At 41.6% G+C, this 14,694-nt stretch overlaps 1 protein-coding gene across 2 annotated transcripts; it reads left to right on the forward strand.

Annotated features, from left to right (window-relative positions):
• Positions 1-251: 251 nt before the first annotated feature.
• Positions 252-11,322, forward strand: LOC135557960 (oocyte zinc finger protein XlCOF6-like). 2 transcript variants are annotated; one of them, XM_064991694.1, is made up of 4 exons: positions 252-497; positions 1,058-1,289; positions 7,277-7,436; positions 7,616-11,322. In XM_064991694.1, exons 1-4 carry the CDS (start codon positions 327-329, stop codon positions 8,910-8,912), a joined length of 1,860 nt encoding a protein of 619 aa, XP_064847766.1. In that variant the 5' UTR covers positions 252-326; the 3' UTR covers positions 8,913-11,322. The 2 variants fall into 2 exon arrangements, with proteins under 2 accessions (XP_064847766.1, XP_064847767.1); XM_064991695.1 differs by lacking the exon at positions 252-497 and adding an exon at positions 793-919.
• Positions 11,323-14,694: the final 3,372 nt, after the last annotated feature.

Consider the following 14,694-nt stretch of genomic DNA (forward strand, 5'->3'; position numbering starts at 1 on the left):
TAACAAATTCCACGCCACTGATAGGAGCGCATTGTGTATCCTAATTCTACATACAACATGTTCACCAGGGCTGCAATGATTAGTAATATACGTTTTGCAACGAAAATGAGAGTTTCTACTGGACTAATTCAGGTAGGTCCCTCGCTGTTTCGATTGGTTCCTGGTGAATACACCAAATGTTACGGAAAATGGTAGGAACATTTCTTCTCGATTGCGTTTCATTTCGGACAATAATACAGCGTAAGGCCGGAAACATTAGACAGCGGAAAAGAAGCAAACTACACATTTTCAAAGTAGGCTATTTCTGAGATAACTTGCTAGCAGTCATGTCGATCACAGATATATTTCAGACACAGTTATCCCAAATTATGGGGTTATTAGTTGAATCAGCAGTTAGCGAGATGGGGCGACTTCTCGACGTGTGTGCTGCTGTTTTGGAGAATAAAGACAATCGTTTCCTGAAGAGAGAAATGGAGCGTGTGAATACAACCAACAAAGTGAGTGAGAAGTGCACCAACCAATTATCTGTGATCAAACCGTAGAGATGGATAGAGGACTCATTTATATATATATATATATATATATATCTGCCATACTAGGGTTTGTGACTGCATGGGCACGCCATTGAGGCTGAGGCCACAACCCATAGGAAACCCCACGCAGTTGACTACATGGTGGAATCCTTAAATGTCGCTGCCCATGCTAAATCGTCCTTTTGGCTACTAGAGGCCTCTGTCATTCTCTATGGATCAATTTTTTTTTTTAAATATTTAGCTAGCTAACGTTAACCTATAACAGGGCTCTCTAACCCTGTTCCTGGAGCACTACCGTCCTGTGGGGTTTTCGCTCCAACCTTAATCTAGCGCTCCGGATTCTCATGTGAGTTACAACTGGGGTTGAAACGAAAACCTACATGAGGGTAAGTCTCCAGGAACAGAGTTGGATAGCCCTGGTCTGGAATATATTTATTCAGATGTGTTAGAAACGAGGCAGGCAGTGAGTGTGTATTTTGAATGGTCAGTAATTCAGTCAATTGTTGTTATTATTAATCTTTCAGATAAAGTTTGCATCATTCATGGAAGTGTTGAGTAAAAGCTCGATGGAGAAAATATCATTACTAATGACTGTGGACGAGATGGAGGTGACAGCCGTGGAGAAGACTGGTGGAGAAGGCACAAGTGGTGGAGAAGCAGTAAACTTGCTTAACCCAGAAGTAAAATCACGTGTAATTATAATCTATCCAGGAGATATTAGAGAAGCAGTTGCGACTCAAAAAGGAGCCGTAAAGGGTGAGTCATTTGTGGTTGTTTTTTTATGGTTGTGGATGTTCCCATAAGAGAGTTAAAGGACGCAACATTGTATCTGTCCCATTACAGAGTCTGTGAGAGCATGGGGAAGCGCATAGAGAATGATAGAGATATCGCTTTGCCTTCACATAGTATTCACACTCATTGACCGTAGCCACATTTTGTTACAGCCTGAATCTAAAGATGCTCTGTGAAGGAACCCCTCTACCATTTGCTGTTTGCTAAAATTAGAATAGTTTGCTTTATTTCAGTTTGTGACAAAAACAAGCAAGTATAGTGTAAAGAATCATTGTACCACTAAAATATTGTATTTCCCGAGAGTATGAAGCAAAAACTGAACATAAGGTAAGCATAGAACTAGTGCACATAGAACATATTTACCGATCTTAGACTTGCTTTAAATTAGTGTTGGTACCATGTTTCATGAATCGAAATAAAAGATCCCAGACATTTTCCATATGCACAAAAAGCTTATTGTTGTTGTAAACAAATTAGTTTACATCCCTGTTAGTGAGTATTTCTCCTTTGCCAAGATAATCCATCCACCTGACAGCTGTGGCATATCAAGAAGTTGATTACACAGTATGACCATTACACAGGTGCACCTTGCGCTGAGGACAATAAAAGGCCACTAAACTGTGCAGTTTTGTCACACAACACAATGCCACAGACGTCTCAAGTTTTGGGGGAGCGTGCAATTGGCATGCTGACTGCAGGAATATCCACCAGAGCTATTGTCAGGGAATTGAATGTTCATTTCTCTACCATAAGCCACCTCCAATGTCATTTTAGAGAATTTGACAGTACGTCCAGCCGGCCTCACAACCGCAGACCACGTTTATGGAGTCATGTGGGTGAGTGGTTTGCTGATGTCAACCTTGTGAAAAGAGTGCCCCATGGTGGGGTTATGGTATGGGCAGGCATAAGCTACGGACAGCTAACACTTGCATTTTATCGATGGCAATTTGAATGCACAGAGAGACAGTGACAAGATCCTGAGGCCCATTGTCGTGCCATTCATCCGCTGCCATCACCTCATGTTTCAGCATGATAGTTCACAGCCTCATGTCGCAAGGATCTGTACACAATTCCTGGAAGCTGAAAATGTCCCAGTTCTTCCATGACCTGCATACTCACCAGACATGTCACCCATTGAGCATGTTTGGGATGCTCTGGATCGACGTGCACGACAGTGTTTCAGTTCCCTCCAATATCCAGCAAATAATTATACCCTTCAGTTGATTAGACTTGAAAAGGTACTATGTCTATAAGGTCCCACAGTTGCAGTGGTGTGAAAATACTTTAAAGTACTACTTAAGAAGTTTTGGGGGGGCATCTGGACTTTATTTATATTTTTGACAACTTTTACTTCACTACATTCATGCAGATAATAATGTACTTTTTACTCCATACATTTTCCCCTCACACCTAAAAGTACTTGTTACATTTGAATGCTTAGCAGGACAGAAAATGGTCCAATTCACACACTTATGGAAAGAACATCCCTGGTCATCCCTACTGCCGCTGATCTGATAGACTGACTAAACACATGCTTAATTTGTAAATGATGTCTGAGTGTTACCGTTGGCTATCCGTCAAATAAAAAATGTAAGTAATTTTTTATTTTAAATTTTAAAACTTTTGATACTTAACCTATATTTAAAACCAAATACTTTTAGATTTTACTCCAGTAGTATTCTACTGGGTGACTAACTTAGTAGAAAATGAATCAAGTAAAAGTGATCTTTATTTTTGCATACATGTACAATTGCATACTTTTCCCACCACTGCACAGTTGACTACATGTCAGATCAGAAACCAAGCCATGGGGTCAAAGGAGTTCTGAGACAGGATTGTGTCGAGGCACAGATCTGGGGAAGGGTACCAAGAAATATATGCAGCATTGAAGGTCCCCAAGAACACAGTGGCCTCCATCATTCTTAAATAGAAGACATTTGGAACCACCTAAACTCTTCCTAGAGCTGGCCGCCTGGCCAAATGGAGCAATCGGGGGAGAAGGGCCTTGGTCAGGGAGGTGACCAAGAACACGATGGTTACTCTGACAGAGCTCCAGTTCCTCTGTGGAGATGGGAGAACCTTCCAGAAGGACAACCATTTCTGCAGCACTCCACCAAATCAGGCCTTTATGGTAGAGTGGCCAGATGGAAGCCACTCTTCAGTGAAAGGCACATGACAGCCCACTTGGAGTTGGCCAAAAGGCACCTAAAGGACTCTCAGACCATGAAAAACAAGATTCTCAGGTCTGATGAAACCAAGATCGAACTCTTTGGCCTGAATGCCTAGCGTCATGTATGGCAAAAACTAGGCACCACTCAACACCTGGCCAATACCATCCCTACGGTGATGCATGGTGGTGGCAGTATCATGTTGTGGGGATGTTTTTCAGTGTCAGGGAGACTAGTCAGGATCAAGGGAAAGATGAACGTTGCAAAATTGAGATCCTTGATGAAAACCTGCTCCAGAGCGCTTTGGACCTCAGACTGGGGTGAACGTTCACCTTCCAACAGGACAACGACTCTAAGCACACAGCCAAGACAACGCAGGATGGGCTTCGGGGGCAAGTCTCTGAATGTCCTTGAGTTACCCCAGCCAGAGCCCGCACTTGAACCCGATCCAACATCTCTGGAGAGACCTGATAATAGCTGTGCAGCAACTGTCCCCATCCAGCCTGACAGCTTTTGAAGATTTACAGAGAAAAATGGGAGAATCTCCATAAATATAAATCAAATCCTATAGATGTGCCAAGCTTGTATCGTCATAGCCAAGAAGACTCGAGGCTGTACTCGCTGTGCCAAGCTTGTATCGTCATAGCCAAGAGGACTCGAGGCTGTACTCGCTGCGCCAAGCTTGTATCGTCATAGCCAAGAGGACTCGAGGCTGTACTCGCTGCGCCAAGCTTGTATCGTCATAGCCAAGAGGACTCGAGGCTGTACTCGCTGTGCCAAGCTTGTATCGTCATAGCCAAGAGGACTCGAGGCTGTACTCGCTGCGCCAAGCTTGTATCGTCATAGCCAAGAGGACTCGAGGCTGTACTCTCTGCGCCAAGCTTGTATCGTCATAGCCAAGAAGACTCGAGGCTGCCAAAGGTGCTTCAACAAAGTACTGTGTAAATGGTCTGAATACTTATGTGATTTATTTTTTGTAGTGAATGTGTCAAATAATTCTAGCCTTGTTTATGCTTTGTCATTATGGGGTGTTGATGAAGGGGGAAAAAAAATATTTTAATCCATTTTAGATTAAGGCTGTAATGTAACAAAATGTGGAAAAGGGGAAGGGGTCTGAATACTTACCGAATGCACTGTAATTGATAGTGTAAAGAATGAAGTCTGTACAGAATATAAATATTCCAAAACATGCATCCTGTTTGCAACAAGGCCCTAAAGTAACACTGCAGCAAATGTGTCAAAGCAAGTAGCCCTTTGTCTTGAATACAAAGTGATATGTTTGGTGCAAATACAACACATTACTGAGTCCCACATTTTTCAAGCATAGTAGTGTCTGCATTGTGTTTTTTTTTTTTATGTATGCTTGTAATTGTTAAGGACTGGGGAGTTAAAAGAGAGAGAAAAGGAACGGAATACAGCCCAACCCTAGTGGATACTGACACCTAGATTGTGTTGTTTAAACGGGTATAAAGCCAAGGTTGGTGATTTTCTGGAACATGCCGTTATGGAATGTTTGTTCACGTATATAATTCATTGGCTGGTGACCCGAATGGAATCGTGATCCTTCCTTAACCATAGGAAGTCCCACCCAGTTGACTACTTTAAAAATGGTGGAAGCCCTTAATGGCAATGTCCATGCCAAAACGGGTTTTTATCCATTTAGAGTCGTCTATTTAACTCTATGGGTGTTCCAAGTACAGTTTCCTATTGCTGTGTAACATCGATTATATTACAACATTGTGTACATATTTTTGTTGCTACAGTTAAATAATTTGTGACCGAACGGCTTATGTAGTAAAATTTGTAATTGTGTTTTTTTTAGTTGTTTTTTTACATTGTATAAAAGTAGAGGCTCAGAGCTAGAACATGGTATATCATACACTACAGTTGAGGAACAATGGGAAAGTAATCCTGCTTTGAAAGTTGATAAACTTGTATTCTCACTTTTGAGAAAATGGCCCTTGAATTTTTTTGTAAACCTACTGAGAGCTCTTCTTTGTCAACACCCATTCAGCATTGTTCACACCCTATTAAGCCTTAGCCCCACTCATCTCTTTAAGGATTCACATGTGAGGCCATGTACTAAACAACCAAAGATTAAGACTGAAGGCTGTCTATTGGCAGTTGTAGCAGTGACATAATGAACATTCTATTGTTGTCTGAAATCAAACTTGTCGTTATAAGTATAAACACAAAAACTACAGGCTGCATGACATCACCTGCCTGGTGATCCAAAATAGCATAACTAGTGTATTTTAACACAAATAAACCACCCATTTAAAAATTCAGTATTACATTTACATTTACATTTAAGTCATTTAGCAGACGCTCTTATCCAGAGCGACTTACAAATTGGTGAATTCACCTTCTGACATCCAGTGGATATGTCAATCTATCAAACCAGGCAACATTCTAAACAATATTTTTGTTTGTTTCTAGCTTGTTAGTTAGTTGGCTAGCCAGTTCAAATAATGACCATATCATATAGCTGACAACATCTTCACTTTAGCTCATGTGTCTTCATTATTACAGGAAAATAAACTCACAACAATATAATTATTTACTTTTTAATGGTGAGCCAATTACAGAACATAGCTTACGTTTGTGAGTGCGACGAAATAAAAGCAAAGTGTTCTACTGGAGAATTTTAGAACTTGGACACAGGCCAATGAGACAAACGTTATAGCCTCTTGACTTTGGTGCAGATCATGTTCTACACATCACCGTCTCTGGTAAACACATACTATATAAAATAAAAGTTTATTTGTCATTTGTACAGGATACAGAAGGTGAAATGATGACTTGCATGGTGGAGTCTGTTGTTTGTTTAGACATGTAGCTAGCTAGCTAAACAATGAACCACAATCCCAACTCGTGACGTTGCTACCCTGCATGAATCTGCGGGTATCTAACCAACTAAGTTCAATGTTAGCTAGCTAGCTAACATTAGGCTATAACTAGCTATGCAAATGGCTCTTAGATACGTGTATAATCGTGTAGTAATATTATTTGTAACGTTAGCTAGCTAACAGTACGCTTTAACTTGAAATGAAAACGACTTTGTGGCAAAGATAAAACATATCTGAAAATGTAGCTAGCTAGACTATCGTATACATGGATGGAAACTTCTCCCTCTCTGTCACGATGTTTGAAGATGTAATCCAGAGACAGGTTATAGAACAGCATTCTCTTTTTGACTCCGCATATTTGCAATCAAACGCCAGAATTTTCTACATCTCTGTAGCTATCATACTCCTAATTCCACTGATTTCAAAACTCGGTCCTCCAGAAAGTGAAGAACAACACTTTTGTAGTTCTAATACGTGATATTTTTTTTTTTTTATCTGAGCTCGAAAGGAGTACCTACACACACTGACCAGCTCATGTTATAGACACAAGTGTGCTACATGGCAGACCAATCAGAACTCATCTCTCGGCATGTCCAGCCCATCCATTATCTCAGCCAATCATGGCTAGAGGGAAGGTTCCCCACTTTTTCTGTGACTAAACCATCTAGGCTTCTAATATAACAATTGTATTTGTATTTACAGATGGCATACAAGTTTGTTACTAAGGCAAATTAAAGTTAACATATTCCAGAACGCGTTTCTGCTAAAAAACAACACATTTTTGATTTAAAAAATATAATTTATTTGCATTCAAATGCCTCTCCTGTGAAGTAGTGACACGAGCCATATGCCTAGTTTCCTGAAACCAGTTACATCTCCGAATTCTTTTTTTTTTCGCACAGCAACAACCACAATGATCTTCTCTGTTTTACAGACGAGGGATCTTCTGAGTCTGATAGTCAGGAGGTTTACCCTGGCTTTGCCCCCTTGCCCTCACCTTCATCAGACGAGGAATGGCTCCCCGAGGTTGATCCCAGCCAGAATGATGACCTTGACCCTCAGGCACCATCTGCATCTAGGTTGAAGATACCCAGGTTAGGACAACCCTAATAATTCCATATGGTAGTTTTTGAAAATAAACACATTGAGCGCTGTTGCTAACTAGCATATCCCTTCTTTTTTTTCTTTTTTTTTAAAGAATTCTTCCTCTTTAATGCAAAGAGTTATGGGGTATTAGAATCCTCTTGTCTTAACCTTTTTCTCTTCAACCTAGATCTGCATCGGACCCAGACAAACAAGACGCAGGTAGGGATGGAGATGATCAAGATGTCCAATGTGGAGATTCTGCAGACACCGCCCACCAGGGGCCCCTCGTCTGTGCCCACCAGGGGCCCCTCATCTGTTCCCACTGTGGAAAATGTTTCAAGGAGAAATGGTATCTGACGAGGCACCTTCAGTCCCATACAAAATCTTACAGATGCTCTCATTGTGGGAAAGGTTTTAATCTGGCGAAACAGCTAGCAAAACATTCCATTAAACACCAAGAGAACAGCTTCAGTTGTACCGATTGCGACGCGGTGTTTCGCCAGAAGTGCACTTTGCAGGCGCACAAGAAACGTCACAAAACGGAGAAAACGGTCACGTGCGCAGTTTGTGAAAAAAAGTTTGTAGGGGAAAGGCACAAATGCATTGTAAAGCAGAGGACATTCAGCTGCTCTTCCTGCCCAAAGGTCTTAAAGACCAGAGAAGGATTGTCTTATCACCAGGGAACACACTCCGGGGAGAGGAAGTATTGCTGTGAGACCTGCGGCAAAACGTTCTTTACCTCCGTGTCCTTAAAAACCCATATGATGACTCATAAAGAGAAGGATCATAGCTGTGCTGTATGTGGCCAACCTTTCAACAACGGACATGCTCTCAGAAAGCACATGGTAGCCAGCCACCCCGGAGAAACGCCAGAGAAACGCTTCGTCTGCGACGTGTGTGGCAAATGTTTCGCCAAGAGAGACCATCTGTATAAACACATGCGGAGACACAAGGAAGAAAAACCCTTTTCTTGTGACGTTTGTGGCAAAAAGTTTCATTCTTCGGGTAATTGCAAAAGACACGAGATAACGCACACAGGTGAGAAACTATATCACTGTGACCTTTGTGGGAAAAGTTTTACCCAGTCTGGAACCCTAACCATACATAAACTAAACACGCACACAGACGGCGTAGATAAGCCTTCTTTCAAGTGTGAGATTTGTGGGGAAGTTTTTCCAAGACGTTACACCCTAAAAAATCATATGGTCACTCACACGGGGAAGAAACCGTGTCCATGTAGCGTTTGTGGCAAAGGTTTCTTTAGCAATCCGACTCTTAAAGCTCACATGCTCATTCACACAGGGGAGAAACCGTTTGAGTGTGATCAATGTGGGAAAAGGTTCACCCAGTCAAGTCATCTGAAATATCACGAGCGACATGTGCACACGGGTGTCAAACCATTCGTGTGTGACATCTGTGGGAAGGCCTATGCAAATAGACAGAATCTGAAACTCCACAAGTGCAGTGCTTCTGCTAAAGAGTAGTCTGCGCAGTGCTTCTGCTAAACGGTAGTCTGTGCAGTGCTTATGCTAAACGGTAGTAATCTAGCGTCACAACTAGATAATTATCACCCTGTCAATGAGCAATATACACTGCTCAAAAAAATAAAGGGAACACTAAAATAACACATCCTAGATCTGAATGAATGACATATTCTTATTAAATACTTTTTTCTTTACATAGTTGAATGTGCAGACAACAAAATCACACATTATCAATGGAAATCAAATTTATCAACCCATGGAGGTCTGGATTTGGAGTCACACTCAAAATTAAAGTGGAAAACCACACTACAGGCTGACCCAACTTTGATGTAATGTCCTTAAAACAAGTCAAAATGAAGCTCAGTAGTGTGTGTGGCCTCCACATGCCTGTATGACCTCCCTACAACGCCTGGGCATGCTCCTTATGAGGTAGCGGATGGTCTCCTGAGGGATCTCCTCCCAGAACGTGGCGTTGGTGGATGGAGCGAGACATGATTTCTCAGATGTGCTCAATTGGATTCAGGTCTGGGGAACGGGAGGGCCAGTCCATAGCATCAATGCCTTCCTCTTGCAGGAACTGCTGACACACTCCAGCCACATGAGGTCTAGCATTGTCTTGCATTAGGAGGAACCCAGGGCCAACCGCACCAGCATATGGTCTCACAAGGGGTCTGAGGATCTCATCTCGGTACCTAATGGCAGTCAGGCTACCTCTGGTCGAGCACATGGAGGGCTGTGCGGCCCCCCAAAGAAATGCCACCCCACACATTGACTGACCCACCGCCAAACCGGTCATGCTGGAGGATGTTGCAGGCAGCAGAACGTTCTCCACGGCGTCTCCAGACTGTCACATGTGCTCAGTGTGAACCTGACGGAGGTAGCGGTCCTGCTGCTGGGTTGTTGCCCTCCTACGGCCTCCTCCACATCTCCTGATGTACTGGCCTGTCTCCTGGTAGCGCCTCCATGCTCTGGACACTACGCTGACAGACACAGCAAACCTCCTTGCCACAGCTCGCAGTGATGTCCCATCCTGGATGAGCTGCACTACCTGAGCCACTTGTGTGGGTTGTAGACTCCGTCTCATGCTACCACTAGAGTGAAAGCACCGCCAGCATTCAAAAGTGACCAAAACATCAGCCAGGAAGCGTAGGAACTGAGAAGTGGTCTGTGGTCCCCACCTGCAAGAACCACTCCTTTATTGGGGGTGTCTTGCTAATTGCCTATAATTTCCACCTGTTGTCTATTCCATTTGCACAACAGCATGTGAAATGTATTGTCAATCAGTGTTGCTTCCTAAGTGGACAGTTTGATTTCACAGAAGTGTGTTTGACTTGGAGTTACATTGTTGTTTAAGTGTTCCCTTTTAATTTTTGAATGGACCCATTCCATGCTTCTCCACGTGAAGGGGAAAATACAAAACAAAAAAAACTAACCCGGTTTCCATCCAACCTTTTAATGCCGGTAAATTGCATAAAGTGCACGGTGACGAGCTTGATGCTCCGTTCCAATAAATATTGAGGGTCTTATTCTGGTGACATGATGATCGATGCTTGGCTGCCGTTTTGACAAATAAAAATGATCTCACTCTTTTGTCCATAATAATGTCATCATGTAGGCTATACCCGCACTGTATCTGTGAGCTGGAGGCTAGTGCAGATGTGCCAAGACCAGAGTGGGCACATTCACTATAGTCAGCAGAATTGAAAAGAAGATGGAATCCCATTTAACTTGTTTATTTAAAGTTTTTTTTTGTTTGTTTATTCGTTAACGTTACATTGGATTTTTAAGCGGAAAAGTTATTATGTGCACTGTGTCCATCATGCACATCCTTTTATCCTCAACAAGTCAATTTACAGAAACTCATCCCAGGTAGTAAAAATATGAAGATTGTTTTTATGCAGATTTTTAGAATATTCGCATTTAAATTCTGTCTCCAATTGGATGGAAACCTTGCTATTTTAAGGGAAATAATCTGTGTACATTTTTTAAAAATCTGCTTTGAGTGTCTATTGTCATGACTGGACTCCATTCTGTGTCAGGCTGGTAGTCATTTTGCACCAGACAGAACCGTGCAGTGGCTAGCTCCATCACAATGTCCTTGTGAATGTATTGATCCTGCTGCTTCTAATTGGAGACCTTCATATTGTTAGGAGTCTGTTGATTGATTGTCTACTCATTAGCAATCAATAGATGAGCTCATTTTCCAATGTCACCAGGTCTTTATGATAAAAAAAAAAAAAAATATTTGACCTTTTTACTTTTATCTAGATGAGATCAATTTTTTTTTTTTTGGCTCTCAAATAGCAGTAAAATCAAATGACAGAATTTGTGATTTTTACCCCTAGCATAGTTGCTTCTGCTTTAAATGCAAATATTCTGTATTTCAAATAAATAAACAAATTAGCATCTGTGTGTTTTGTTCTTGTCTCTCTTCTCCAAGCCACTCTGTATTAAAATCGCCATCAGCATGTCTGAGCTCTCTGGTAGCATATTATTTTACATTTTAGTCATTGAGCAGCCTCTTATCCAGGGTGACATAGTGCATTCATCCTAATAATGTAGGTGGGACAAACACATCTCAGTCATAAACCATGTTTCCATCCACAAATATGTATATAAAAATCACAACAGATGATGGAAACAGGAAGCTTTGGTACAATTTTACCACTAGGCTACACGGGGCGGCAGGGTAGCCTAGTGGTTAGAGCGTTGGACTAGTAACCGGAAGGTTGCGAGTTCAAACCCCCGAGCTGACAAATTTGTCGTTCTGCCCCTGAACAGGCAGTTAACCCACTGTTCCCAGGCCGTCATTGAAAATAAGAATTTGTTCTTAACTTGCCTGGGTAAAAAAATAGTTCCAGTTTAACATGGTGGGATCTTTTTGTAACCAGGTTATCATCTAACCTTTTATTTTACGAGTAAAGGAAGCATGTCACCATCCAATGGTTTACAGTGACTTCAGAAAGTATTCAGACCCCTTATTCCCCATTGTTACAGCCGGAATTCAAAATGTATTTAAACACACAGAATTCTTGTCCATCTACACACAATTCCCCATAATGACGAGGGGAAGAATGTTTTTTTTAGGAATTTTTGCAAATGTATAGGAAATGAAATACAGAAATACACTATATATACAAAGTATGTGGATTTGGCTATTTTAGCCACACCTGTTTCAGGCAGGTGTATAGAATCAAGGAGCACACCGCCATGCAATCTCCATAGACAAACACTGGCAGTAGAATGGCCTGTACTGAAGAGCTCAGTGACTTTCAACGTGGCACCGTCATAGGATGCCACCTTTCCAACAAGTCAGTTGGTCAAATGTCTACCCTTGCTAGAGCTGCCCCGGTCAACTAAGTGCTGTTATTGTGAAGTGAAAACATCTAGGAGCTACAACAGCTCAGCTGCATAGTGGTAGGCCACACAAGCTCACAGAACTAATGTCAGTTCCCTTGTGGACTTTTCCATGAAATGAGATGTTGGCCTACCACGGCGAAGGGCTGTGTCCTAAGAACAGCCATTGGCCGTAGTATATTGGCCATATACCACCTCTGGTCTTTTATTGCTTACTTATAGCCGTCAAAACAAGTTAAATCGACATCTATTGATCGAAAATGATCTGGGAAGTTTAATAAGGGCAGATTATTTTCTCTTGAGACATGCAGTGCATTCAGAAAGTATTCAAACCCTTTGACTTTTTTGTGTTACGTTATGCAATGTTTCATCTTGCTCATGCGCACCATCTAGTGCTTGTTCGACTTTTGAATCAGATTTCGGATTTGACACCATATTAAATCAAATATATTTTTATTGGTCACATACACAATTAGCAGATGTTTTTGTGGGTGTAGCGAAATGCTTGTGTTCCTAGCTCCAACAGTGCAGTAGTATCTAACAATTCACAACAATAAACACATCTAAAAGTAAAAGAATGGAATTAAGAAATATATAAATGTTGGGATGAGCAATGTCGGAGTGCCATTAACTAAATATAGTATATACATATGAAATAAGTAAAACAGTATGTAAACATTAAAGTGCCCAGTGATTCCATGTCTATGTACAGTTGAAGTCGGAAGTTTACATACACCTTAGCCAAATACATTTAAACACAGTTTTTCACAATTCCTGACATTTAATCCTAGTAAAAATTCCCAGTTTTAGGTCAGTTAGGATCACCACTTTATTTTAATAATGTGAAATGTCAGAATAATAGTTGAATGGTTTATTTCAGCTTTTATTTCTTTCATCACATTTCCAGTGGGTCAGAAGTTTACATACACGCAATTAGTATTTGGTAGCATTGCCTTTAAATTGTTTAACTTGGGTCAAACGTTTCAGGTAGCCTTCCACAAGCTTCCCACAATAAATTGGGTGAATTTTGGCCCATTCCTCCAGAGAGCTGGTGTAACTAGGTCAGGTTTGTAGGCCTCCTTGCTCGCACACGCTTTTTCAGTTCTGCCCACACATTTTCTATAGGATTGAGGTCAGGGCTTTGTGATGGCCACTCCAATACCTTGACTTTGTTGTCCTTAAGCCATTTTTCCACAACTTTGGAAGTATGCTTGGGGTCATTGTCCATTTGGAAGACCCATTTGCGACCAAGCTTTTAACTTCCTGACTGATGTCTAGAGATGTCTCTTCAATATATCCACACAATTTTCCTACCTCGTGATGCCATCTATTTTGTGAAGTGCACCAGTCCCTCCTGCAGCAAAGCACCCCCATAACATGATGCTGCCACCCCCGTGCTTCATGGTTGGGTTGGTGTTCTTCAGCTTGCAAGCCTCCCCCTTTTTTTCCTCCAAACATAACGATGGCCATTATAGCCAAACAGTTCTAATTTTGTTTCATCAGACCAGAGGACATTTCTCCAAAAAGTACAATCTTTGTCCCCATGTGCAGTTGCAAACCGTAGTTTGGCTTTTTTATGGCGGTTTTGGAGCAGTGGCTTCTTCCTTGCTGAGCGGCCTTTCGGGTTATGTTGTAATAAGACTCGTTTTACTGTGGATATAGACACTTTTGTACCTGTTTCCTCCAGCATCTTCACAAGGTCCTTTGCTGTTGTTCTGGGATTGATTTGCACTTTTCGCACCAAAGTACGTTCATCTCTAGGAGACAGAACACTTCTCCTTCCTGAGCGGTATGATGGCTGAGTGGTCCCATGGTGTTTATACTTGCGTACTATTCTTTGTACTGATGAATGTGGTACCTTCAGGCGTTTGGAAATTGCTCCCAAGGATGAACCAGACTTGCGGAACCGGGTGGAAGCCGGCTAGTTATGGCTATTTAACAGCCTGATGGCCTTGAGACAGAAGCTGTTTTTCAGTCTCTCCGTCCCAGCTTTGATGCACCTGTACTGACCTTTCCTGGATGATAGCGGGGTTAACATGGCTCGGGTGGTTGATGTCCTTGATGATCTTTTTGGCTTTCCTGTGACATCGGGTGCTGTATGTTTCCTGGAGGACAGACATGATTTCTAATTATTATTTCTTAATTCAATCGTGTTTGAGTAACACAAGTAAATATGTAATAATCATTTCAAGTAAAAAATAAGGTGTAGTCTAACTACTGTCCAACATCGAATTAAGTATATATTATTAGCACTTTTACCACTCTTGAAATTCACAATTGATTTAATCTCTAGCCTAATAAACTGCATGGTTTCCTGAGTCATATTGGGAGGACCACACACCATATCCTCGTCTGACTCCAAGGGTTTTTGTGAATTCATTCTGGCTATCTACTCCGATTTCAGAGCACTCTCGTCTGAGTGTGC

The sequence above is a fragment of the Oncorhynchus masou genome, chromosome 16 (genome assembly GCF_036934945.1).
Source record: "Oncorhynchus masou masou isolate Uvic2021 chromosome 16, UVic_Omas_1.1, whole genome shotgun sequence".
NCBI classification, from domain to species: Eukaryota; Metazoa; Chordata; class Actinopteri; order Salmoniformes; family Salmonidae; genus Oncorhynchus; species Oncorhynchus masou.